The sequence below is a fragment of the Anolis sagrei genome, chromosome 5, assembly GCF_037176765.1.
Source record: "Anolis sagrei isolate rAnoSag1 chromosome 5, rAnoSag1.mat, whole genome shotgun sequence".
NCBI lineage: Eukaryota > Metazoa > Chordata > Lepidosauria > Squamata > Dactyloidae > Anolis > Anolis sagrei.
Window position 1 is genome coordinate 184,557,287 of NC_090025.1, and position 27,692 is coordinate 184,584,978.

Here is a 27,692-nt window from a genome sequence, read left to right on the forward strand (position 1 = left end):
CCTGTGGGTCATTTTCTCCGATTAGTGCAGTGACAGCTGCTAGAAAGGATTGTACAAGCTGATCATCCCTGAAATCTGAAATATTGTAAAATTGTCCAAATGGGTGGCAGAGATTTATTTATTGATTTATTTACCATATTTATGCCTCGCATTTCTCACCCCAAAGGGGACTCAGGGCAGCCTTACAAAGACAACAATTCAACGCACGTATACATTGATAAATAAACAAATACATTAAAACACTAACCAATTAAATCATGAGCATTAAAACATCAATTAAAATTCCACAATCCAGGTCATATTCCAGGGCTGGTCCAAGTCATCATTTTGTTATTTTATAGTCTCTTATTGCACTGCTCCCATTTACCGATCGAAAGCTTGGTTCCAGAGCCATGTTTTTAGGGTTTTTTTCTGAAGTTCAGGAGGGGGTGGGGCGGTTTAATTTCACTGGGAAGGGAGTTCCATAGATGAGGGGTCACCACTGAGAAGGCCCTGACTCTTGTCCCCACCAGTCTTGCTTGTGAAGGGGGTGGGACCGAAAGCAGGGCCTCCCCCGACAATCTTAGCCTCTGAGGTGGATCATTGAGTGACACCTTTGGTTTCTGATAGTTCAATGTAAACAAAATTTGTTTCATGCATAGAATTATTAAAACATTATATATGGAATTACCTTCAGATTATGTGTATGAGGTATGAATTAATTCATGTTATGATACATAATTGAATTTCATGTTTAGACTTGAGTCCCATCTCTAAGATATCTCATTCTGTGTGTGTGTCTGTGTGTGTACACACATATACATACTGGTATAAGATTATGGCCCCAAGCATTTAAAATCATGGTTTTCCATGTTTAGAACTGCATTGCATTAGAAGTCTGTGAAATATTTCCCAGCTCTTTCATGGGGATACTCAGTTGTGTAGTCCTTCATTTTCACATTGGGTTGTTTTGTATTGACAGAAGAGGAGCTGGCAACCCCACCGTTAGATGGCATCATTCTTCCCGGAGTGACAAGGCAAAGCATTTTGGACCTAGCACGCAAGTGGGTAGGTAACCTCTGTGAAGCTCAAGTGGTAGCTTTGTCATTCACTTAACTATTACTGTTCATCTAGCCTCGGGCTCTGGAGACCTGTAGGCATATTTCTAGCAATCTCCTGAAAGTGATTCTTCATGGGCCATCTAGTCCAACTCCCTGCCATGCAGGAAAAGCACAATCAAAGTATCCTTGACAGATGGCCATCAAGCAGGGCCGTAGCCAGAAAAAAATTTCGGGGAGGATTGACAGTTTTGGGGGGGGGGGGGGGGTCGAAAATTTCGGGGAGGGTTGAAAATTTCGGCCGGGGGGGGGGGGGGGGTTGAAATCTGCCTCCTAGCTCACGCTGAAGCAAAGAGCACAGCAGGGGGCAGAGCAACCTTCAATAGCCTGCAGCTCCACCCCTGTCAACCACCTCCACCAAGTCTGGCCTCCTTAATTAGAGCATTCAACACACACACACCCAACTTGGTTGCTTCACTACATCGGCTATTGCTGCAAGTAATGACAGTGTGAATAAATTGTCAATATTTGCTTGAGATAGTGCTTGCAGTTCTGGAGGGACTCTTAATTTTTGCTTCTCATAGACTTAGCATGGGGATTTGGTTAACCAGTTAAAATACATGAGTAAATGAGGGTTTTTTTAAAAAATCTGAAACATTTCGGGGAGGGTTTGAAGCCCTAAAACCACCCCCTCACTACAGGCCTGCCATCAAGTGTCTGTTTAAAATCTTCTAAGGAAGGAGCTTCCACAACACTCCAAAGCAGAGAGTTCCTCTATTGAACAGCCATACGGTCAATAAGTTCTTCCTAATTTTCAGATGGAATCTTCTTTCCTGTAATTTGAACCCATTGCTTCTAATCCTCGTTTCAAGGGCAGCAGAAAAAGTCTGCTTCCTCTTCCTTATGACATCATTTCACATATTTATACATGGTTATCATGTCTCCTCTCAACCTTCTCTTCTGCAGGCTGAACATACCCAGTTCTTTAAGATGCTCCTTGTAGGGCATGGTCTCCAGACCTTTGATCATTTTAGTCACCTTCCTCTGGAGAACTTCCAGCTTGTCAATATCTTTTTTGAACTGTAGTGCCCAGAATTGGACACAGTTAGGTCTAACCAAAGCAGAATACAAAGGCACCATGACTTCCCTCAGTCTAGACACTATACTTCCTTTTGGTGCAGCTCAAAATCCCATTGGCTTTTTTAGCTGCTTCATCACACTGTTGGCTCATGTTCAACATGTTGTCCATGAAGACTCCAAGATCTTTCTCACGTGGGCTGTTGTCAAGCCAAGCATCACCCATTTTTCTATATTTTCATTTCATTTTTTTCTGCCTAATTGGAATATCTTACATTTCCCCATGTTGAAATTCATAATCTGTTAAGGTCATTTTGAATTCTAATCCTGTCTTCTGGAGTATTAGCTATCCCTCCTAATTTGGTGTTATCTGCAAACTTGATAAGCACACCCTCTAAACCCTCATCCAAATTATTAATAAAGATGTTGAACAATATTGAGCCCAGGACCAAATCCTGTGGCACTTCATTAGGCACTTTTTTTCCAGGATGAAGACGAACCATTAATGAGTACAATTCGGGCTCTAGGATTTTTTGGCAGAGAAGGATAAAGAAATTGTAAAACTATAACTCTCAAGATCCTCTATCATTGAGCCATGGGAGTTAAAGTGTCAACCTGCATTCATTCTACACTGTTGATATATCTCTAATTTTATGTATTGGGGACTAAATATAATTGCTGGTACAAAGTGAGGGAAAGACTTTGAATCAATTGCTGAATGGTAAATAACCATATATTTATCATTGATTCAATTTTTGTACCGCAGTTTGGACTAGCATTTGGGTTTTTTTATAATATATGTCAAAATTCTAAAATGTATGTATTTTTAAATTGCCTTGTTTCTGCACTTGAAGATCAGAGCATAAACTAATGGGTTGCTGTGAGTTTTCCGAGCTGTATGGCCATGTGCCAGAAGCATTCTCTCCTGACATTTTGTCCTCATCTATGGCAGGCATCCTCAGAAATTGAGGGGTCTGTTGGAAGCTAGGCAAGTGAGGTTTATATATCTGTATTTATCTATATTCCACAGATATAGAAACCTCACTTGCCTAGTTTCCAACAGACCTCACAACCTCTGAGAATGCCTGCCATAGATGTGGGCAAAACAACAGGAAAAAATGCTTCTGGAACATGGCGAGACAGCCCAGAAAACTCACTGCAACCCAGTGATTCTGGCCATGAAAGCCTTCGACAATACATTCAACTTTCTAATGTTTTATAAAGTTTTATAACGCTTTTTTTGCTTAGTATGTTTATAACTCACCTTTTCTCAATGAAGCTTAAGGGAGCATAGATAGTTCTGTCTTCTTCATCACTTTATCTCACAACAATCTTGTGAGGCAGACTTTGAGAGACCCAAGGTCAACCAGTATTTTACTTTGTATTTTATGGTTCATACACATTCAGGACACTAATTATTGGGAAATAGAGAAGAAAACCTTAAATAAGAATTTCCTTGCTCTGTAACTGCTGCTTGACTATAGAAGCAAGTTGGTTGCTTTTAAAAGAAAGGGAATGGATCTTACTGATTTATTCTGTGCTTATCCAACTTTTTTAGGAAGAATTCAAAGTGTCTGAGCGATACATTACCATGAGCGATCTACAAGCTGCTTTGAAGGAAAACAGAGTGAAGGAGATGTTTGGAGCTGGGACGGCTTGTGTTGTGTGCCCCATTTCCACAATATTATACCTAGGAGAGGTGAGAGTATTTGATTCTTTCTTTATTTGATTTATACCCTATTTTTCTCTCAAATTGGGACTCAAAGCTACTTACCATATAAATTAGGTTAAAGCAACAAAGCTAAAGCAAAGGTTTTTTAAAAGCATTAAACCATTAATCCAATTTAAACATACTTTTAAGTCATTAATTTCAAACAAAAGCACATAAAATATGTGTTACATATTTAGAAATAACACAACAATTGTGTATACCTCTATTCCAAACTTTTAAAGACCGAAGTTTGTTGTTACTGTTGACCATTAGGCACATTTATTTGTCTTTTTGATGTTCGCAGAACTCTTCGTTTGCATCACATTTCGAATGGGTTGATAGTAATATAACAACAACAACAACAACAACACTTTATTTATATTCTGTCCTTCTCCCCTTGCAGACGCAGAGCAGATTACAGTGTAAACAGATATTGTCAAACATTCAATGCCTTGTTACAATTCAGTGAAACACACAATCACAAACAAAGCCGAGGAGCCTTCGTTTTCACCTCCTGATCATGTCACTAGTATACCTGTCAGAAATATTAAAAATTAACTAGGTATTTTTAATTACAAAAATGTGAGTCAAGCATTGAAAGGGTTAAGTGAATGCAGTGACTCAGCAAAAGCTGTAATTCAGTATAAGGTATGCCTGTTGCTTAGTAATGCCTCAGTCTGAGAGAGCTCTCTGTGTGAGAGAACGCCTTAGTGTGAGGTAAGCCTCAGTATGAGAAGGCCTCGTGTGTGAAGCTCGAACTTTATTTGTGTCATGGTAACCTTGTTCTTGTAAATAGTTCAACCATATTATTTTGCTTTAAAGAAAGGCCTCCTAAGGAAGAGATAACATTGGTCTGTGTGTTTTTGTTCTTTTTATCACTTTTGGCTATTGATGCTGGATCACACTGCTGCTGCTAAGTTACTCTGCTGTACATTTATGAGGAGGGTCGTTTGTTAATAAGCCCATTCACCAACAATGACAGCTTGAAGTATCTTATGCCTTTGCCACCGAAGCGGTACCTATTATGTACTCACATTTGCATGTTTTTGAAGTGCTTGGTTGGCAGGAGCTGGGCTAACAGCGGGAACTCACCCTGTCCTGCAGATTCGAAATCCTAATCTTCAGGTCAGCAGTTCAGCAACACAAGGATTTAACCCATTGCACCACCACAGCCCTTATACTTTTACAGCCATACATAGAAATGCAAAAAATGGCATTGGCAATCCTGACTTTAATATTAGAAAACTGAAAGCCTATTTATTAAACAGGAGAGTTTTTGGTTGCTGTCAAAAACAGAGCAGAGAGGCCGTCAACCAAATGTCTTTCACTATATCAAAACGTGGCTAATAAGGCTCAGATATGACTAATAATTTGTTGATTGTTTAGGAATTTCATTGTGTTTGGGCTTGTTTGGTTATTATTTTTCTAAAGCAGTGAATGTTTATTAGGCTTCTTTGTCAGCTCTGTTTGCAGTTGGTGTTTCCCAGTGAACTGGGAATTTGTTTGTACCTTAAACATTTTAATCTCAAAGAAGACTAAGGTAATTGAAGTCACATCTCAGAAGGAGGAAGAGGGAAAATAAAGTACTCTGCTTATTTTTCATATTCCACAGGAACTACAGCATTTCTAAACAGCTTTATATCATTGTCCTTTCTCTCTCTTAGAATTTGCACATTCCAACCATGGACAATGGACCTCAAATAGCTACCCGGTTTTTGAACCAGCTGAGTGATATCCAAGTAAGCTGCTCTTTACATTTCCAGTGAACTGGTCTACATGGGATCTTCTGAACTAGGAGGCAGATTCAGATATGTTTTTGCAACATGAATGTAATACCTGCCAACTTGGATTTCTGAAAAAGTGGATTTAATGCAAAACTTGAAATGTTACCAGAAACTTGGGTTCTGGTTTCTAGGCAGAGTTCCAGTTCGATTTGCTATTTTGGCAACCCACCCAAAGTCCTAAAACAAACAACCCAACAGTATATGACAACTTAGCAGTCCCTATTGATTCTAATAAGTTTAGGTTGGGTTGTTGTAGGGTTTTCAGGCTGTAACCTCACAACCTCTGAGGATGCTTGCCATAATTGCAGGTTAAACTTCAGGAGAGAATGCTTCTAGAACACGGCCATACAGCCCGAAAAACCTACAACCCAGTGATTCCAGCCTTTGACAATACACTAATAAGTTTAGTTTATCTGCAGCAAACTATTCGGATTTACGGTTCTGTATTTCACTCTTCTACCAATATTACCAAAAACCACCAATACCCAAGTTGGATTAGATAGAAACATCAGCCCTTCTTTACTCTCCAGGTGGGACATGGAGCTGGAATGAGCCCAGAAACTGTGCAGGAAGGCAAACAGACTACAAACAGTTCAGGTCCAACTTACTTATCTCTTCATACCAACTTGCCCACTGTTTAAGATCTTATGGTGAGACCCTACTCTCATTTCCACCACCGTCGCAAATGCGTCTGACATCAACAAGGGAGAGGGCATTTTTGGTGGACACCCTGACCCTGTTGAACACCTACCAAAAGAAATTAAAACAGATCCCTCCCTTTCCTCTTTCAAGAACCAATTAAAAACGTTCCTGTTTAGATAGGCCTTTAGTGAAGGAACTAAGCTGGAGTAATAAGAAACACCATCATATTTATGGACTGGAACAAAGTGCAATATAATGCCACAAGAATGTGAATGCATATTATTGTTGTTTTAAACTGTTTATTTATAGATGTTTTATGCTTATTATCAATATATTTGATTTGTTGTTTGCATGATTTTAGTATGTTGTAAGCCGCTTTGGGTGCCATGAAGGAGAAAAGCAGGATATAAATAATAATAATACCTCTGAGGATGCTTGCCATAGATGCAGGCGAAACGTCAGGAGAAATGCCTCTAGAGCATGGCCCTATAGCCTGAAAAAACCTACAAGAACCTAATTATTATTATTATTATTATAAACAATAACTTTTGGCCAAAGGATCCATTGAACCTTAGCACTGATTTCAGTCCAACCTACTCACAGCATTGCTTGAGATAGATTAACTATTAACTTTACTGTAAACAACAATAGGCGCATGAGTAAATCTAATGCCTACATTGATTATCCTTATCTGATATCAATGTGAACAGCACAGAATGTATCCAGAGATTGTTTGTTGTTAAAGAGGATGTTCTCAGGATCAGGCTGTGATGCTGTCTGCCTGTTGAACCCTACAAAAAATGTTTTGTTTGGGAGAGAAGTCATTAATTGAACTTCATGGTTGAGGGAGAATTAAGTCCAAGATCTCACCTTTGTTAGGCATTCTAGTCACTGTAGCACGCTTACTCTCTTAATTAATGCCTTTTGCTTCTTTTTTTTTCCAGTATGGAAGAGAAGACAGTGAGTGGTCAGTTGTGGTATCATGAGCACAAACAGCAGTGAAGATTCAGACCTTCCGGCAACACAACCAGGCAGGCTGAAGTACCACCGGAACGATGACCAGTTTTACTGTAGCTCTGCATAGAGTAGTTCTGTGTTTTATCACTTTGTTCCTAGGCTGGGATGGGGGTGATCATTTCCACGTGCCAGGAGGGCGTGTGAACACAATCATTTTGATTTTCTACTGTGATCTTGCTCTAGAATAGAAACCTGTCTTCTGGTAGAGGTGCTAGATGTAAGCAATAGACACTCCCCTAGTGGATTCCTTGGTGCCCCCTCGTGTCCTTGGTACAACTGACAGGTGTGTTACAAAGTTCTTCAACTGCTCTTCAGTGCAAATCCAATACTTTCTGATTTTTTACCGCACACCAAATTGGTACATGCCGTGCAATTGCCAAAGGTCTCAGAGAAGCCTTTGAAGTCTCTGAAGCCAGAATCCTCTAGTATACTAGCATAATCCCCAGTAATGCTAGCACAACTACTTTTTCTGCCATTCTGTAAGGAGGTATCTAGTACCTACTAATAATAGTGTTGCCAGATTGCACAAAAGATGCTAGATGGTGCCAAGTCCCTCCTGGCAGGCTTCTTTTTGCCTTTCATCTCCTAGACTTATGATATGTATATTGGCATAACTTCACCCAGTTTCAATAGGGTCTTGGATCTCAGAGGGATATATGTTATTTATTTTAGGATTTTTATTGCAGGGAGGGGGTGTCATTTTTTATCCTTTAGGTGGATGGATATTTCTCTTCATTTTCTAGCATTCTATATGAATCTCTTTTTTAATGTGTCCAATATATGCCTTGGTTAATTAAGCCAGGCTTCATGGCTACGTATTTTTCTAAACAATAAGCATTGAACTGAGTTTTCTTATGGTACCTGGGGATGGCATACCATGAGCAAATTCAGGTCACAGGTTGTTTCTAATTCTAAGTGACTTCTGCCATCATCATACTATTAGGTATTATATAGAACGTCAGGTGATCTAGATCTGGATAATGTCTATACTGCACTTAATTGTGCAGTTGTTTTTCTATTGGTTGTAGAATTTCATCCAGCGTTTGGAGTAGTGCTGGCTGGTAGATTGTGGGGGTTGTAGTCTAAAAAAAGTAACTTTTCTGAGCTCTGGTCATATTTCCCAGGCACCTCATGTAGTCTAATTATGTTTACCATCCACAACACTACAACAAACAAACAAGTTCAAAGAGCAAAGCTGGTTGTTTGGATAGAACTTTAGTCTAGTGGAAGAACTGATCAAGTACTATCTCAAGTGTTCTGACATGTTGGAAAATATATAACCGGATGTGAGCAGATGCTTGCATAATCCATTTCATTATTATTTTTACTAGCAGCTAGCCGCTAACTAGAGCCAGTTCAAAATAGTGACCACAGACAGCAAAATTGTGGTTCAGGGGTCAATGTCAATTGCTTTTTGCACCCCGTGAACTTTGCATTCTATATATGCTAGTACAAATCTGTATTACATGAGATACTTATTGGTGCCATTATCGCTGCCATTTTGTTGTTGCCATGTTAAGCATCAAGAGCCAAATAGACTTGTCCATCTGTGGCCAAAGGATCCATCAATCTACTGTATATTTTGATCTATCTTCTATCCACCCTTATCTAGACCATGTAGTTCACACCATAAACCTCTAATAGGGCTTTTAGAAACATATTAAGCATAGGAACTCAAATGAGATGGGATGTTATTTAATCCATGCTCTTGCAATATTTTCTTCTTCTTTTTTATTGCCTTTTCCCTCTGTCCTGATCTCTCCCAATTTTGGCCGAGTTCATATCTCTGCAGCTAATAGCCTTGGTTGTTTTTTCTCCTTTACCCCACATGAATTTTAATATGAACTAAGTGAGATGATCAGATTTTTTTTCTCAGCTAGCTTTAAGACATCCCTTGCCAAAGAGATTACTTTAATACATTCTTCTGTGCTCTCGCATTTCCAGTAGCAACATATTTATTAAGTAAATGTTATTCTAGTTTTATGGGGCAGCAATTGAATGATGCTGGTAAGGCAACCAATCAAACAGTGCAGAGAATGGCTTCTCTGTTTTGTTGTTGCACTAAGGCAGGGCTTTGCAAAATGGCCAGTTTCTTTCTTTCTATATACAGGTAGGGTGAAATGTGTGAAATTTTCAACTTTGCCTTTTTTTTAAACAGAACCTACCTCTACCTGGTGATTTGATAAAAAATCTAGATATATATTCAGAATCTCTTAGTCTCTCCTCACCTCTCCTATCAATTCCTCATGGTTCTCTAGAACCATGACATGATCATTCCCAAACTGTATTACTGTTTGGGATGGTGGGAATGGTTGTGGTAGAAAGAAAGCATGTCAACAGGCACACGAACAAGGACATCTAGCATCTCAGGGAGTGGTACTATAGCACAGTATTCATGTTTTTCTTGTGCAAGAACAGAACTAAAAATTAAGACCAGAAGTGGGTGAAATGTTGCCTATGAGCCACATGGCTCATCCTCTACACTAGCACTACTGCTTCCTCCTGTTCTTGGAGGTTGATTGACTTCCTTCTTGTGATCATGCGAGCACCTTGTATAATGAAGGATGTCCCAGTCCTGGCCCTTCATTTAGCGTGTACCTGCTGGATCTGGGGCTGCTCCATCATAGATATCCACTTTGCTAACTTGCTCAGTGTAGATGTGGCCTGGCTCTACTATGGTTGAGTTGACCAATTGGATTATATAGCCTTGTTCTAGAGTAATGAGCAAAAGACACCAGGGACAGATTTCCATTTCAGAAGCCTCTGTATTACTTTATTGAAGCTCAGCTGAAGCAGATAATGCCAGACATTGTAGTGTCTTGTATTCATGTCAAGTGAAAAACATTGTGCCACTTGAGATAGAAGTAGTGCTGTCTATTTTTCTTCGTGTATGTTGTGCTCCAATCATTGTTCACTTTTAATCCAAGTATTGCTAGCCAATGGTGGTGTATCTAGAACTCTCAACTTCCTGCTTGTAATTGGTCACATTTTTAGTAAACTGTGCTGTAAATTTGATGTTGAGTAGTAAGATGACATGACCAAGGCTACTATCATAACTGAAGAGTGCCTTTTTACCAGAGGGAGTGTATTAAGGGTTTCGCCTGGTTGAGACCAAAATTTTGGTGGCAAAGATGGCATCTGAGAATCCTCTTTGTCACTATTTCATTGTAAAAAGGCAAGAAAATAAAGTTATTTTTTTTGGAAAGTTACTTTTTAGAAGCTATTCGTTATGTAACGTATTACAGGGACCCTTCCCCAATAATTTAGTGATGTTACAAGCTTATTATATTGCTTGTTGACCTACCTAATACTTTTCTATTACTTACTTGGGGGGGGGGGGGATAACCCCTTCAAGGAAGCAGTTGAAAAAAATCTAGCCAAATTGCTTCTGAAATGTCTAAAATATTCATTTGCAGGGATAAGGAAAGGAATCTTAAGCCTTTGCTTCACCGCAACTCTCCCCTTCCAACTATCCTCCTCTCAGTTGTTTGAGCCCCATCAGGATTCCTAAAAACTCTGCTATCTTAAGTGGAGAAATGAGAAATCAGTTTTAGGGGAGTGGATTCCAGGTGAAAAGTGAGAGGCAGGGAATAATTTAGCAGTTTTACTGCCATTGTTTCTGCATTATCTCCCCCCTCTGCTTTTTTTACAGTGAGACACTACAATTTGGGCTCACAGACCCCTATGCCTGTGCTGGTGAAAATGTCTTCTTGTGTCAGATATTTTATTGAACAAAAAAAATGTTCTGCTTGTGGCAAAGCTGGAATTTTAAAGTAAAATGTTTGGTGGTACACTGAGATAGAGACCTCTAGTTTCCTCCCCTTGTGAATATGATGAATACCCCCTTCTGCCTGGTTTTGATTTCAGGATACTATGAGCTGGTGGAGAGCATAAATAAAGTACCCAGATCCCTAGTTTCCTCCTTTCTTTTCTTTAAAGTGTTCCCATAGTATTTACCAATTTTGAAGACCCTCTTCGAAAACAACTTGGTAAATACTTTGGCGGGCTTTCTCACCAGGCCTGGCTTCCCAGTAGGCAGAGAATATAAGAATGTACAGTAGAGTCTCGCTTATCCAACACAAACAGACTGGTAAAACATTGAATAAGCAAAAATGTTGGATAATAAGGAGGGATTAAGGAAAAACATATTAAAGGTCAAATTGCATTATGATTTTACAAATTAAGCACCAAAACATGTTTTACAACAAAGCGACAGAAAAAGCAGTTCAATACACAGTGATGTTATGTCGTAATTACTGCATTTATTACCAAAACAGACAAGAGTTCTTTCTTTTTCCCACCCTGGACATTATTCCGGGCGGGAGGCAGACAGTGTTGGATGATACAGAATGTTGGATGAGCGAAGGTTGGATAAGTGGAGACTCTACTGTATTGACTTTATCTTTGAGATAGACAGGTTAAATAGTATATAGTGGAACTATGACTCTCAGAGTCAAAACACAGAGCTCTTGATTTGTAATTCCTGTGGTAATACAAAGTACTTGGGAGTGGCGTTGAATGGGGGACCTGGGGCCTGTTGGTTTTGCAAAAGGCCTGTTCTTGGCATATATCCTGAAAAACATTGGGCACACTAGAATGAAGTCATATTCAAATTATTCTCGATTCATAGAAGTTTTATTTTAAATGATTTTGCCACAACCGTTATAGACTTTCATGGTATCTCTAGTCCTGATGAGCTGTTCATTCACTGTAATTGTTTGTATACCCCTGATAATGATTGAAGGAAAACTATAAAAAATGTGACATTGTAATACAAAGGGACAGAATTGTTACTAGATGGGGATGTTTTATATCAAGATGTATTTTTGAGTTGTTTAAGTCTGTATTCTGTGTACAGATGTTGGAGAGGTTTGGAATATCGAGATTTTAAAGATGCTAGACTAGGAAGAATTGCCAAGAAAGTGGACTGTTCTTGGTATAACTATGCCAAAGCCACATCCAATGCATTGCTGTCATAGCAAATCTTTGACAAGATACTTCTTGGGAATTCAACTGAAGAGTTAAACCAGAACTTGGAAATGTTACTTTTTCAGACTCCAATTCCCAGAGTTTCCTGGCCAAGATGGATTCTGAAAACTGATCTGCAAAAACTTTAGGTGGAATGTAATTTCAGGGTACATGGAAGCCGAAGGAGAAAGGAGCCTGTCATTACCTCCTTCAGTATGTCACATTTTCTTCTATAGAGCACATTGAAGCCAATGACATTTTGATACAGATACAAATCTGTACTAAACTGCAAATATGGACACGATCGAGCAGCTCTGTTAGCTGACTAGCTCCAACAGAACTTGGATCTGTTTGTTTTTAAATTAACATGATTGCCTTTTCATTGATTACCCACCTGGGTTTTTTTTTTCTTGTTATCGTTCCTGTTGTCCAAAATGTTAGACTGAAGTTATTCATGTGTTGCTGCTACTATTGTGCCATTGAGAAATACTGGAAGATGCTGCCTGGTTCACCCAATTCAGATGATGGAATCTGGAAATTCTGAGTGAAATTCAGATTTTTAAAAACAAAACTGTGCACTTTCTTCCCACTCAGATGCCTTGGATTACAACTCACACAAATCTATTGGAGATGAGATTTCCATTTCTCAAAAATTAGCAGTAGATGTTGCATTTTCAGCATCCTGCTGTTTTTAGCACCCACCTTTCTCTTTCCAGTCCCCCATATATTGTCAGTGATTCTTACTTGGGCAGAATGGAGATAGGTTAATTTTTTTAGAAGTTTTCTTTTGAAAATCCCAACTCATCCAAGTCTTTAGTGCAACCTAGATTTTCCAAGGGTCTTCTCTACATCCCACCCTACCCCCTCCATAACTTCCATATTTGTTGCCAGTGCATCTCTGCTCCTCACTATCTGCACAATGCCACCATGTGACCTTTCCTCTTTCCTCTCTAATTGCTCAAACTGAATCCAAACACACCCATTGATGGGAGATTGAAACTCTTACATTCCACTAAAGCTTAACACAGGTTATTGTTACTCTGTAGCTTACTCTGTTGTGTCAAAGTAATTAATTGAACTTCAGTTACTTCCTATTACCAGTTCCTAGGGTGCATTTCCTTGAGTACTACATCTAAAGATCCATGATAAAGTGGTGTTAAGACTAAGGATACATCTAAACTGACCACTTAGAGCAAAAGCTGGCAATATCAACTGTGCGGCGACCGGACTATGCATGGAGTTAATCTGCATAATTGACCCACATTAGCCAAAGTTGTGGCCTGCTCTGAATTCTTTTCCAGAGTTCAGAACAACTCATAACTTTGGGTCTATGTAAACAACTGAGCCAGTTTCAAGATGTTTCATCCCATGTTTACTAGGTCTGGGTGGAGTTGACACACTGTATGTCACTGACTTTACCCAGGTGTGACATGGGCCTTGTCAGTCACTTGTTGCTTGGAGTGATATTAGCCAGAGCGAGGAGGTGATGCGAGAAGCCCCCCCCCCCAACCTTGTTGCTCTGGCACCCTAATTGATGTCACTCCAGGCAATGACACAACTGGCAGGACACATGTTGCACCCAAAGACCTCCACAGTGAGAAGAATGGGAGGTGACAGTAAGGGAGGCTGTCTGGCAGTATAGAACCAGGTTCAGTACCACTGGGTGGTCAGGATTCCCTCCCATCTCTACAGCAGCAGAGAGGTGGCTGTCTAAACCATCCTGGGAATGATCTGGTGTATGTCACCTGGGATAAGGTGTCGGTGTAGCTCCAGCCCAAGAGCCCGTGGAGGTATTGTTGAAGGCTTTCATGGCTGGAAACACTGGGTTGTTTTAGGTTTTTCGGGCTATATGGCCATGTTCTAGAAGCATTCTCTGCAGATGTTTTATCTGCATCTGTGGCAGGCATCTGTGGTGTCACAAGTTCTGAGGATGCCCGCCAGAGATGTGAGCGAAATGTCAGGAGCCCATGGAGACTTTGCAGTCCATGGAGATTTTGCAGGTTGTGTAGACTCCTTTCAAGAGAAGTGCTCCAGGGAAAACTCTGGCTGTAAAAAGGAATTTCTGTAGTCCTTCCACATTTTGCAGGGGCTACAGGCACAGGGCTAGGTCTTTTTGGGGGTGGGGGAACTGGCTGTAGAATCACACTGGAGGATCTAGAAAAATGCCTCAAAAGAATGTATTTTTTTTAGTCACATGTAGGGCAGCAGCAGAGGCAGAATCATTAATAATAAAACCTGCAAATGTGGAGAGACGATTGCTCTAGAAACTTACCTTGCTCAGTATATGAAGCCATAATTTTTAACAGTTAACATAAAGGTTGTAAACAGTTGTTTCTCTATTTTCTCTGATGTAGTTGGTACCTAGGCTGCTGTCTGCATCCGCCATGCCTAAGTATGCATCCAGATAAGAATTCTGCCCCCATGACATTTTCCTTCACTCCCCAATGCAGTGACATAAGACTTCTAATATTAAAGTAACTTAAAACTTTAATTAAGCATTTTTAAATACAGTTAGGCATCCAAACTTGCAAAGAATGCAAACACAGTATAAATGAGCATTTCAATTGTGAAAAACTTTCAGTGTTCCATTCTCTGCAGTGCTAAAAATTTGGGGACTGAACAAAAATTTCATTTTGGGAATTGAATTCTGATTTAGGGGGACAGTGGACCCATTTCATTTCCTCCTGTAACTGCATTCCTGTATTAACTCGAGATCTTTTATATTTTTCTGTTTTGCTTCCTTACCAAATGCCCAACCTGCTTTTTGGCACAAGCACTTTCCAGGTAGACATCTAGGCAAGCGACTAACAAAGTCCAGAAGAGCTGAATGCATGTATGTGATACTCACCTCTTCACTCTGTGGCCACTGAGTTTAACTGGAGTGCACTCTTGTGTCTTTGCAATGTAATAGAGGAGTATTTTGTATCCTGGGTCTGTTTTATGTAAAAATGGAGTCAACTTGTATGAGATGGGGGTTCTTTTGCTTGTTTTTCCAGATTCTGGTTGCTAAAGGCTCTGGTTTTTAAATGTCCTTTTTTTCCTTAAATGTAAAAGAGGTTAACGGATCACACTCAAACCAGCAGAGTATTTTGATATTGCGTGACAATCCTATCGAAAAAAATAAATAAAAACTCTACCTTCACTTGTTTATATTTTTATTGTTTGCACAACAGGCAAATGCTTGCTCAGTTTTGAAGAAAAAAAATATCTGTAAATAACCAAAGTTCATCTTGGAAGGAAATTGCTTGGGGAAGACTGCTGTACCTATCACATGACATTAAGAGTGAATTAATGTAGTTCGATACCACTTCAGCTGCCCTGGCTAAATGCTATAGAATCCTGGCTGTTGTAGTTTTGCAATGTCTTTTGGAATCACAGCTAAATAACAACAACAACAACAACAACAACAACAACAACAACAACACTTTATTTATATTCCGCCCTTCTCCCCTTGGAAACTCAAAATGGATTACAGTGTAAACAGACACTGGCAAATATTCAATGCCTTGTTACAATACAATGAGACAAACAAAGGCAAAGGCTTCTCCTTTGATTTCTGGCTTTGGAGGTGGTGCTCATCTCTGGCTCTGGGGGAGGTGCTGTTCTCCATTTCCAAGCCAAGGAGCCTATGTTGTCACCTCTTGGTCATGTGACTGGCATGACTGCTTGGAGTGTCATGCCTTTCCTGCCTAAGCAGTATCTATTTATCTGCTCACATTTGCATGTTTTCGAACTGCTAGGTTGGCAGGAGCTGGGCTAACAGTGGGAGCTCACCCTGTCCAATGTATTCGAATTGCCAACCTTCAGGTCAGCACAAGGATTTAACTCATTGCACCACTGCGACTCCTCAGGAGTAATGGTGCCTCCCCTATTTACAATTCTCAGGATGAGCATAATGCCTATTGGTACATGAGACCTGCACTCATCCACATAGTGTGCAAATGAGAAAATAGTTAAATTTAAAAAGCACCGTTGTGGGGAAGTAGAATATGCATACACATGGAATGCAGTGACAAATCGTAATATGATAGCTACTGGTGTATTGGATGTGGTGACCACACATAGAAAGTTGAAGCATTTTTAATCTGGAAGGAGTTTGAAAGAAGAGGAGTGAGAGATAGGAAAGAGGGATTTTGACAAATTTTCTACTTATAAGAAAAAATAGACAAGGGAAGGGATATAAATATGTGAGAGGAAACCACAGGGAGGAGGGAGCAAGCTTGTTTTCTTCCTGGCTATGAGAGCCATTCAGCAGTGGAACTCTCTGCCCCAGAGTGTGGTGGAGGCTCCTTCTTTGGAAGCTCTTAAACAAAGGCTGGATGACCATCTGTCAGGGGTGATTTGAATGCAATATTCCTGCTTCTTGACAGGGGGTTGGACTGGATGGCCCATGAGGTCTCTTCCAATTCTGATTCTATGATTCTGTGACAGGCTTGGAGGATGCACACTTAAAACAGAAGTGAAAAGTTCATACCTTCCAGCATTTCACAGATGGGACACATGTACTCAAGTAGCATCAGAAAATTGTCAAAACGGCACAAAATATTAATGAGGAAGAACACACAAGCTAGGAGAAGCTTCACCAGTTAACTGAGTTAACGAGCTTAACTTTCTACAGCTGAAGTAAGCTTAGGACAAAGATGGGAAGTGGAAGGAGAATGCTGGGGAGGAAGTGGGACAACAGATAAATGATTGGGACTGTCCTGGACAAATCTGGGCATTCTGAGGGCCTTTTGAAACCTGCTTCTTCCAATTCCGAGCTCTTTTAGGAACAATCAACATTGATAGAGGCAGGAGAGATCTCCAAATGTGGTAGTACCCTTTCTGTATCTCTGCATCCTTGGGTGGGCTGAAGGACACTCTTTATCTCCGGTCAAGGCATTGCCCCCCTGTGAACAAAGCTCAAGAATGTTTTTCTTTGATGGCTCCATCTTTTTTGAAGGCCACATTTACCTCAACACAACACCCCATAGATTGGCTGAAACACTGATGTAGAACTCTATTTTAACTTAATCTTGACCTCTAGATTTTGAGCTTTAATTCCCCTATATCTTAGCTGTCAAGACAAATGGTCAGAAATTATGGGAGCTCTTATGCAAAACATCTGGAGAGCTCCCCAGCTAAAGGAAAACTGCTTCCTGGAGGACATTTGGAATGCAAAAGATGTGTCAAGCCTCATAAGCCCCATGCAGAGAGAGCAATGATTAGGGATGATAGTAGAGCTGAGTTCCAAAACATCAGATGGACAAAGAATTTTTTATCTGAGAAGGAAACCATCAGGAACTGTACTGTCTCCTCATCCCGCCTTGCTACCTGCTGTCCTTTTAACCAATGGTTCTGTGAAATTGAAAGTTGGACCTTTTTATATGCAAAACCACATGCTTTGCCATTGATTTATGATTTTTGCCTTATGATAACCCTGCCGAAGAGCTGTGTAGGCTAGCTTGAAACATGTTGGGTTTCCCCGATACTAATTCTTGTAATCAATCTGTTTCTGCATAAATGACACTAACACAATTTGAGATATTAGGTTCTATTGTCCCCCTCTCCCACCCCATTCCTGCTTAGGCAGAAACTACACAATTCCCCAAGCTAATAATGGATTGTAAAAGAACATCTGTGCATCTTTTCTTCCCTTGTGCACTATTTGTTTAATTGTGGTGGATTAACATAGCAAGGGGATGGTACATCATAACTAGGCAATTATCCATTCTTCATCGCTTAGTTATGGTCGTGCTAATTGGTCGTTTAACACGTAAGATAGGCTAACATTAGGAACGTTTGGGGCTGTTCAAAGAAGAAATCAACAAATTAATATTGTTGTATGATATTTGCATAATTGGCTGCAATTATTTAATGTTTAATTGGGTTGATCAAATGTGATTCAGCCCCCTCACGTGTGTGTGCCACTAGCAAGTGGTGGGACTTTAAAAACAATCATGATCAATCCCAGTGTGGCGGCTTATGCTTTCTCCCTGCTTTCTTCTTCAATATTTTTTCGGATTTACATCCAAACAAACCAGCAGGAAAGAACATCTGAAGGTAATACTTGAAGGGAAGCTACAGGCATGAAATTTCCCAGACATTTGAAAAGTCATAGAGCCACTGTGGCAGACAGGCTCAGAATCGACTGGTGGCCCAGAAACAAAACCACATTGGCTACCATTGCCAACGTATCTATCAGCCCAGGGACTCTGGACATGACAAGAGGCCTCCATGGACTGAAGACCCCCTCAATGCTCCCTCTCCCAGTCAGAGGTTCAGTATATCAATAGCTTTCCTTGTTGAATCATAAAGTTGGAAGAGACCACCAGGGCCACCCAGTTCAACCCAATACACAATCCATAAGCAATCACTTGTGGCCGAGTATGATTGTCTTCCAAGAGTACTGGCAATGGGTACTTAAGTGACTGGGAAAACCTGTTCTGGGGTCACATTATTTTTAGCCATGAGGACATAGATTTCTAGATTGAAGGCAGTCACAACAAAGGATTCTCCCTTTCACCCTCTATTTGGGCCTTCTCAAAATCCATAGCACTGTTGGTAATGTACAATGTACAAAATACTCCTGACATCCAGCTTTAGAGAATGAGATTCCACCAAGCTCCAAGGCAGCATATTCCTGTTGAACAAATTGGTTCCTCTTCAATATGGCATCCTTTCAAGTAGTCAAACATTGCTATCATGTCCCCTCTCAGCCTTCTCTTCTAAATATTTCCAAGCTGCTCCTCATAAAACTTGGCTTCCAGACTTTTTACAATTCGGTCACCCTTCTCTGGAGAGGTTCCAGGTTGTCAATATCCTTGAATTGTGGTGTCTACAAATGGACATAACAATTCCAGATGAGGTCCAGATGAGTTCCCTCAATCTAGATGCTATCATGTTATTGATGCAGCCTAGTAAAATTATCAGTTGCAGAGATCTCATTTGGATTTATCATGAGTTATAGCTGACTATGTAATATAGTGTTTGAACATTGGTCCATGTAGATCCAGATTGCTTCCAGGGTTACTTAAATTTCAGAGCGGCAGAATCTATGTCATTGTATTTATTATGGCCCAAGGATTAATCAACCAGACCTTAAAGCAGAAAACAATGAACTAGAGGATTCTGATTTCAAATAACAGAACACCCCAGACTTTGCAGTGTGTTCACACACATACCCAGATTGGATTATCCCGTCTTGATAGTCTAGGGCAGTGGTTCTCGACCTCTGGGTCCCCAGGTGTTTTGGCCTACAACTCCCAGAAATCCCAGCCAGTTTACCAGCTGTTAGGATTTCTGGGAGTTGAAGGCCAAAACGACTGGGGACCCACAGGTTGAGAACCACTGGTCTAGGGCAATACTCATCCTTATTGTGCCAGTGTAGTCTATTGACTACAGGGAGCTCTGGCATGGGCTGGTCCATGAGGTCACGACGAGTTGGAAGCAACTCAATGAATAAACAACAACAAAGTCTATTGACTAAAGAACTGTCTTTTCTTTCTCACCAGTCCATGGATTACCGTTGGTCTACATTCAAGTGAGATAGATGGGGGAAAGTAGTTCTGTTATAGTTCTTAAGTTAAACATCCTTCCCTGTCTTTTGTAAATCATACCTGTCTGCCAGTTAGACTAAGAATAATATCCAACCCCACATGTCGAAGGCTGGACCACTCTAACAGTTACCATGTCAGGCTACACAGAGAAGCCACTGAAATCCACAAGCATGTGGGCAATTTCAACAGGAAGGAAGAAACCATGAAAATTAACAAAATCTGGCTACCAGTATTTTAAAAAAACTCTAAAATTATAACAGTAAATAAAGAACAAAACTCAAACATAGGGGAACTCCAGACAAGAAACAAACAGGAACAGCTAATCACCTCTCAACAAAGGATTTCCCCCAGGCAGTAATAAGCCACACCTAAAAACTGTTAGGCCATCAAATGCTAATCAAAGTAGCCAATTGAAACATTCACACCTAGCTCCAACAGACAAGAGTTCTTTCTCCCACTCTGGACTTTCCACAGATATATAAACCCAATTTTTCTAGTCTCCAACATACCTCACAACCTCTGAAGATGCCTGCCATAGATGCAGGTGAAATGTCAGGAGAGAATGCTTCTAGAACATGGCCATACAGCCCAAAAAACCTACAATAATCCATTCAATCCTGATCGAGTGCCAAAAAACCTGAATTGGCTTATCCACAGATAAATGTAATACTCTATCTCATTTCTCATCAACAATATTATAGTTATTATTACTATAATTGCTATCACTATTTTGCACTTTTCCCTCATAAACAAGACTCAAGACAGCTGTTTTGTAGATTTTAGTTAAGTGCAGTATATTTAAGTATGTATAAGCTCCATCAGATTTGGAGAATTCAGCTATACAAGATTACTTTGTGAATTATAGTTAACAAGTAGCAAACACAGAAGACTTGTCATCATTGAACTATAACTCCGATCAAACCTGGCCACGATATCCAATAAGATAAGAATAATGGGAACATATGGAAAACCACATTCCACATTTTCTTGTAAGGGAAAAAAGTACACCTTGGACTCTATGTGTGCTTTACAACCCCTATCATTGCTTACTTACTTAGGCAATCCCTCGTTTTCCGAGTATGATGGCCTTCAAAGTACAGTGTCTTGGAGATGGATACGTAGGTGACTATGGAGCCCTATTCTTGACCCACATATTCTTCCACAGTGAGGCCATCAGTTTCCAGGTAGAAAGCAGTCCCAGTCAGGGTTGGCTTGATGTGGTATCTTCTTGGTCAAAAACCTTAAAAACTGTGGAATAGACACTGAGAATTGGAAAGCCCTGGCTCTTGAACACCCTAACTGGAGGTCAGCTGTGACCAACAGTGCTTTCACCCTCAATTCATGCCTCTTCAAATTCTGCAGCACTGTTGGTTACAGCTGACCTCCTGTTACAGTGCTCAAGGGCCAGGGCTTTCCAATTCTCAGTGTCTATTCCACAGTTTTTAAGGTTGGCTTTAAGTGAGTAAGTAAGTCATGATAGGGGTTGTAAAGCACATACAGCTCATCTTTAAATCTCTTTTTCTGTCCACCAACATTCTGTTTTCTGTTCTTGAGTTGGCATTATAGAAACTGCTTTGAGAGATTGTGATCGGGTATTCGGACAGCATGGCCAATCCAGTGTGCTGGAAGAAGCAAAGACCACCAGTATTGAAGCAATGCTCCTAAACCATCAACTCCTATCATGACCTTATATGCTCTTATAGTATAAGCACCTCCATGCTGGCTGAAGATGATGGGGATTGTGGTTCTGCACCTCTGTTTGGTTGGGAAAGCTGTGTGTGCTTCACAAACTTTCCTTCTGCTGTGCCAGGAATGAAGCACCAGAGTCTCAGTGGTGCTAATCCAAAAAGTTTCAGAAGTGCTTCTTTTAATTCCTCCGCTTTGCAGATGTACTACTGAGGCACTCCAGACATTCTTGATACCACAATGAAGAAGAAAATGCAGATTGAGAAATACGGCTCTTTAGAAGAGCCCTTGCTTTTATAAATGTTTAAGTTAACAGGGTATTTTTACGAAGAGAGAAACCTATAAAAACCATAAAGAAACAGATGGTTGAGAGAGAAGTGGCTGGTTAAAGGAAAGGAAACTCTACCTCATTCTTCTTTTTAAAAGTTTTGGAGAAGTACAATTATATATTCCTAACGGAGTTGTTGCAGAGAAACCATCTGGCATCCAAAGAAGCCCTTTATATTTGTATGTCTAAAAAGAGCTGTAATAATTGCATTGTGCTGGCAATCGAAAACACATACTGCCGGTTGCACTTTCCAAATCATATCTGTAATTATGCAGTGTTGTCCTGTTTCCAATAACGCGGTTTAATGGACACCTGTTTTGTGCCCTGGTATGACATTAATGCTGGGGAATGCATTTGTGATTTATCTTACTTGCCTATATTAATAATTGCTGAAGCACTTTGCAGCATATTAAGCTGAGACATGGCGACACCCAGTTTGCACCCATAAGGGACCAAGCTGGAAGCAAAGGGGGCTCTGGGATGGGGCTGTCCTTGGTCTCTTCCTACACTATAACTCCCGGTGTTGATAAATAGGGCTCTTTCACACTAGACAAAGCACTACTAGCATATATGCCGAGTTTTGCTGCTGTCCCCTATTTCATCTCTTCTTTCTCTTTCCTTCCTTCCCTCCTTTCATACCTTTTCTCCTTTCCTTTCTCTTCCTTCCTTCTTTCCCTTCCTCCCTTTCTCTTCATTTCCTTTATTTTTATCTTCCTTCCTTCCCCTCATATATGTCACATTTCCTCCCCAGTGACATCATAGAGGGCCACTTCATCTAGCAACAGCCTTTGTGGTACAAATGGACACATATACACACACATATATGACTCTCCCCCCCCCCCCCGGATTGCTGTGGTTCCATCTTGTGAAACCCTGGAATTTACACTTTGGAGGAGGGGCTATTTAGCCTTCTCAGCCAGGGAGCTCTAGTGCCTCACCAAACTGAATCCACAGGGTGGTATTCCCAACCTGTGGTCCATGGACCACCAGTGTCTGCAAGAATGAAAATATGGTCTGCGGCCTCACCATTATTGCACTATTGCCTCGAAACCATGCAGCAACAAGAGCAACTTGTCTTGCAAAACCCTCTTATAGTGCCGAGGCAATGGGGATGTCGGGAGGGGAGAGGCCGATGAACCACAAAAGATTACTACTACCACATTAGCTCTAGATTATTAAATAAGGTTTTCTGTGAGCAAGCAGATAGCGACTACTGGATGGCATATGTGTTCTGTATCAGAAACTTGAGCTGATGTGGTCTATCCAATGCAAAATTTGAAGAGGTACCAATGGAGGGTGAAAGAGAGAAACGTACCAAGAGGAAGGCACGTCAAGCCAACCCCGATCGGGACCACCTTCCAGCTAGAAACAGATGCCCTCACTGTAGGAGATGATGCAAATCAAGAATAGGGCTCCACAGTCACCTACGGACCCACCATCAAGATACTACACTTGGAGGACCATCATCCTCGGACTACGAGGGATTGCCTAGGTAAGTAAGTAATCCAATACAATATTCTGAATAAGCACCCCAAATAAACAAACTGAATCTAAAGTTGACCAAAAACTGACTCAGAACCCTTTTGGTACTAATCTTGGTGAGTGGTCCCTGTTCAAGTGATCCCTGTTCAAAAATTGTTGGGAACCACTGCCATAGGGTGTAGTTAGAGCACTTAAAGTGGAATTGTAGTAATACAATTATGTCGTGAAAAAGGGTCCAAAAACCATACATGTCTTTAAAGGCTTCAGAATAGGTTTGAGGTAGCTGTCATTTTACACTGGCCCAAATAGTGCCCTGAGTGGCACCATTTAAAATACAGGATGATGAGACCCGTGTTCCTCCTAGTGTAGTAAATACGCCTTGGTCCGTCCTGTAACCTTTTGCCAAGTGGTTACAAAATGTTTGCAGGCCTGCCATTGGGCCAAATAAATAAATTATTATTATTATTATTATTATTATTATTATTAATAATAATAATAATAGTGCGGTTTTCTGGCATTGTATGTTTCTGCTGCTTCTGTGATTGTTCATTTGTATTTTGATTCTGTAGCCCACTTGTTGATGGATGTCCAGAATCAGCAGCATCCACTGCGGTCCTTTTTATCCTGGGCATCGATCGAGCTAGTATAGACTTCGTTTTGGTTTGCTTCTCCATAGTGCTAATGGGTTAGGTGCTCTTGGTTCCACTCCTCAGCTGAGACCTCTCTGGCTTGGTTGGACCTACTGGTAGTTACACTACCACCAACACAGCTCTCAGCATCCTTGGAGCAGTTAACCCCCCCACCCGACAAATACACCAGACATCACGATTGTGGGGAAAAAAAAGTTTGGATTATTGATGTTGCCATATCGGATGACAGTCACATTGAGGAAAAACAACAGGAAAAACTCAGCCGTTATCAGGACCTCAAAATTGAATTGCAAAGGTTCTGGCATAAACCAGTACAGGTGGTCCCAGTGGTCATCACCACACTGGGTGCCGTGGCAAAAGATCTCAGCTGGTATTTGGAAACAATAAACATTGACAAAATCATGATCTGTCAACTGCAAAAGGCCACCTTACTTGGATCTGCACGCATCAGTCAAAAATACATCACACAGTCCTAGCCTCTTGGGAAGTGTTCGACTTGTGATTTTTGTGATATGAAATCCAGCATATATCTCATTTGCTGTGACATACTGTGTTTTTGTGTCAGTTAAAATAAAATAATAAAATAAAATAGATGAAACGTGTACCCATGAAACAAGTATCCATGGTTTCACCTACCTACAGCCAACAAAATATATATTCTGTCTAGGATGTACACTCTCCAGGCAATTCTGTGGTATGTTGTTGCCAGAAATTATAATACAGCAGCCCTGGAGGATCAAGCAAACTGCAAGAGAGCTTCCTACTCTATTAAAAAGTAAAGCAGTTCAACATGTTTCAGGTAACCTTTTCTTCAACAATATGTCTATGCAAAATGAAACAGCCAGAACAGGCAGACTGTGGGTGTATCTACGCTGTAGTGTAGACTGAATGCAGTTTGACACTACACGAACAGCCAAAGCAATGGAATCCAGGGAGTTGTAGACTGGTGAGGCATCAGCACCATTTGGCAGTGAAGGCTGAAAACCTTGTAAAACTACAACTCCCAGGATTCCATAGTATTGAGCCATGGCAGTTGAAATGGTACCATGCTGCAATCAATCTGCACCCCTTTTCTTTGGGAAATCACTCTTCAATTGAGCTAAAACTCAAATACATTGGCCAGCTGAAATCACAAGCAGAAGCTTCACAGCTTTTATCTGTCCTGAATATTTCATGTTTCATTTTCAGCAAATAACCTGGGTTCTTCTATTATGAGAGGAACAAAAGCCTATCCTTATCTACTTTCTTTATTTTATGCTCTTATAATGTGTCTCTCCTTTACTCAGATTTTTTCCCTGGTGAAACAACTCCTTCCTCATAGAGGAGGTATTCTAGTCTCTCAGTCATTTCAGATACTTCTTTCTGCAATTCCATGCAATGCTCTATGGAATAAGTCCATTCTTATTGTAAAGAAGATATTCTACCATATTTGCAATGTTTCCTCAAGCATTTCTAGTCAGGACATGTTATGCTCACCTTTGTCTTCTCTGCCTGTTCCGCCTTCTGTAGGTTAATCTCATTTCACATGCTTGAGCTGAAAAACGCCAAGTCTCTCAGCTTGATTCCATTGGCTGGTCTTGTACATTTTTCTTGTCTACAGGTAAAAGGAAGAGGGGCCGACCAAGGGCAAGATGGATGGATGGCATCCTTGAAGTGACTGGACTGACCTTGAAGGAGCTGGGGGTAGTGACGGCCGACAGGGAGCTCTGGCGTGGGCTGGTCCATGAGGTCACGAAGAGTCGGAGATGACTGAACAAATGAACCACAACAACACAGTCATGAAGCAGACACCACCTCAATAACAATGGTCACAATGTGCTTGTGGGCAGGCCAGGTGAAACTTTGCCTGCCCAATAGTCCCTTTGAAATTAAAAAAAAATGTACTGCAGGGACTTCCCATGAGATATGAAAGGTGGAGCCAAGGAGAAGCAAAGCTCGTTGTGCATGTCAGACAAGCGTCTGTTCATCAAATACATTAGGGATAGGCAGATTTCTAGGTGCTTTGGATTATAATTCCATTAACTCCTGGCTGCTCTAAAGGGACAAAATCCCATTTGATCTTGGAAGCTAAGCAGGGTCAGCCTTGGCTAGCAATTGGATGGGAGACCACTGACAATGAAGTTATATTTCAGAGTAAGGAACTTGAAAAAAAACTCTGATTGTTCCTTGCCTAAGAAAATAAAGGTAAAGGTCTTCCCCTGACACTAAGTCTAGTCGTGTCTGACTCTGAGGAGTGGTGCTCATCTCCATTTCTAAGTCAAAGAGCCACCGTTGTCTGTAGACACCTCCAAGGTCATGTGGCCAGCATGACTACATGGAGCCTAAGAAAACACCATACAATTTGACAAATAACCTGAAGGCATATAGGAGGGCACTACATTCACTACTTAGATAGATAGATCTATGATATTTCTTGACAATTGCTAAAGTTTTTAGAAACCAAAAATAACAATCTGATCATTTTTTCCCAAATATTTTTCTTGTTCTGAAACTGCCTAGGGAAAGCTGGAATAACATTTAAGGTGCCATACGTCTCCATCTCTCCCAGTTTCTGTGGCTCCTCTTTGTCTTTTTGGAGAAGACCAAGCGTTGTGTGGCCTACAGAGATACTGAGAAAGTTGAGTCCTCAGAAACTGTTTCATAAGAGCGTCATCTCCTACATCACCTATCCATATCTTAAGATCTGATGGAGAGGTACTTATCTATCTTTTAACAATAGTGGAGATGTTTCCAACAACGATGGGGAACTTGTTAGCTCCAAGAGAAAGGTCATTCTCAGGATTCATACTTGAATTGCGATGTTCTCTACTTTAGAAGGCTGGTGGAGAACACTCTTCAACAGCATTGTGTTGTTTTATGGCTCCTATGGCTGTCTTTTAGGATATTATTCTCTCTGGCAATGTTATTGTATTTTATGATTGGTCTTAATTGCTGTCGAAATCCCCAAGTGGCTCGCAAGCCTCTCTAGAAAGGGAGAGTATTGGCAAATAAATAAGAGTGCAACTAATTACAGGGCAGTTCTACTATGGGGAATATTTAATGAGAAGATAAACAAGGATGGCAATGAATTTCCCATTGGGGATGTGTGATATATCCCATTTTAAGGAGGTTGATCTTCTATTTAAAGGGCTTTTCTATAACATGACTGGTTGAGGAAATGTTGGAAGCAGCCTTGAAGTGACCTATCAAAAGTTACAGCCAGGCAATATTGTGTACTGTAGTTGTTTGAGTGTTGGATTAGGATTCCTGGAGACCAGATTTTAAATCCTTACTCAGCTGTGGAAATACACTAGGGGTATTTGACCAAATCATGTGTTTTCAGTCTCAAAGGAAGACAACTGGACACCTCCATTGAAGACACCATGCCAAGAAAGTCCTAGATGAGGGGGTGCCATAACTTGGAGTCAACTTGAAGGCACACAGCACCAACAAGAATGCTGGACTTCTATTATTGCTAAAGATTGGAATCCTTGGGAGACTTAAGACCTTAACATACTAACACAATGGGCGCATCTACACCACAGAATTAATGCAGTTTGACACCACTTTAGCTGCCATACCTCATTGCTATGGAATCATCGAAAATATAGTTTTACAAGGTCTTTAGCTAACCCTGTCAAAGAGTGCTTATAGTTTCACCAAACTATAACTCACAGAATTCTATGGTATTGAGCCTTGGCAATGGTGTCAAACTTCATTAATTCCACTGTGTAAATGCATTATGTAAATGTGAGGTATAAATTAATTCTGAGACGCGGTGAGCTCCTGTTTG

At 40.6% G+C, this 27,692-nt stretch overlaps 1 protein-coding gene across 3 annotated transcripts in view; it reads left to right on the plus strand.

The window, feature by feature from the left end:
• BCAT1 (branched chain amino acid transaminase 1) overlaps positions 1 to 15,378 on the plus strand; it is an 87,100-nt gene extending 71,722 nt beyond the window's left edge. For all 3 annotated transcript variants that reach the window (XM_060776587.2, XM_060776590.2, XM_060776588.2), the window contains 4 exons: positions 962 to 1,047; positions 3,673 to 3,813; positions 5,490 to 5,564; positions 7,196 to 15,378. In XM_060776587.2, the coding sequence (XP_060632570.1) occupies positions 962 to 1,047; positions 3,673 to 3,813; positions 5,490 to 5,564; positions 7,196 to 7,237 (344 nt within the window). In that variant the 3' untranslated portion in view covers positions 7,238 to 15,378. The remainder of the gene's footprint in view (positions 1 to 961; positions 1,048 to 3,672; positions 3,814 to 5,489; positions 5,565 to 7,195) is intronic.
• The last annotated feature ends 12,314 nt before the right edge of the window (positions 15,379 to 27,692 follow it).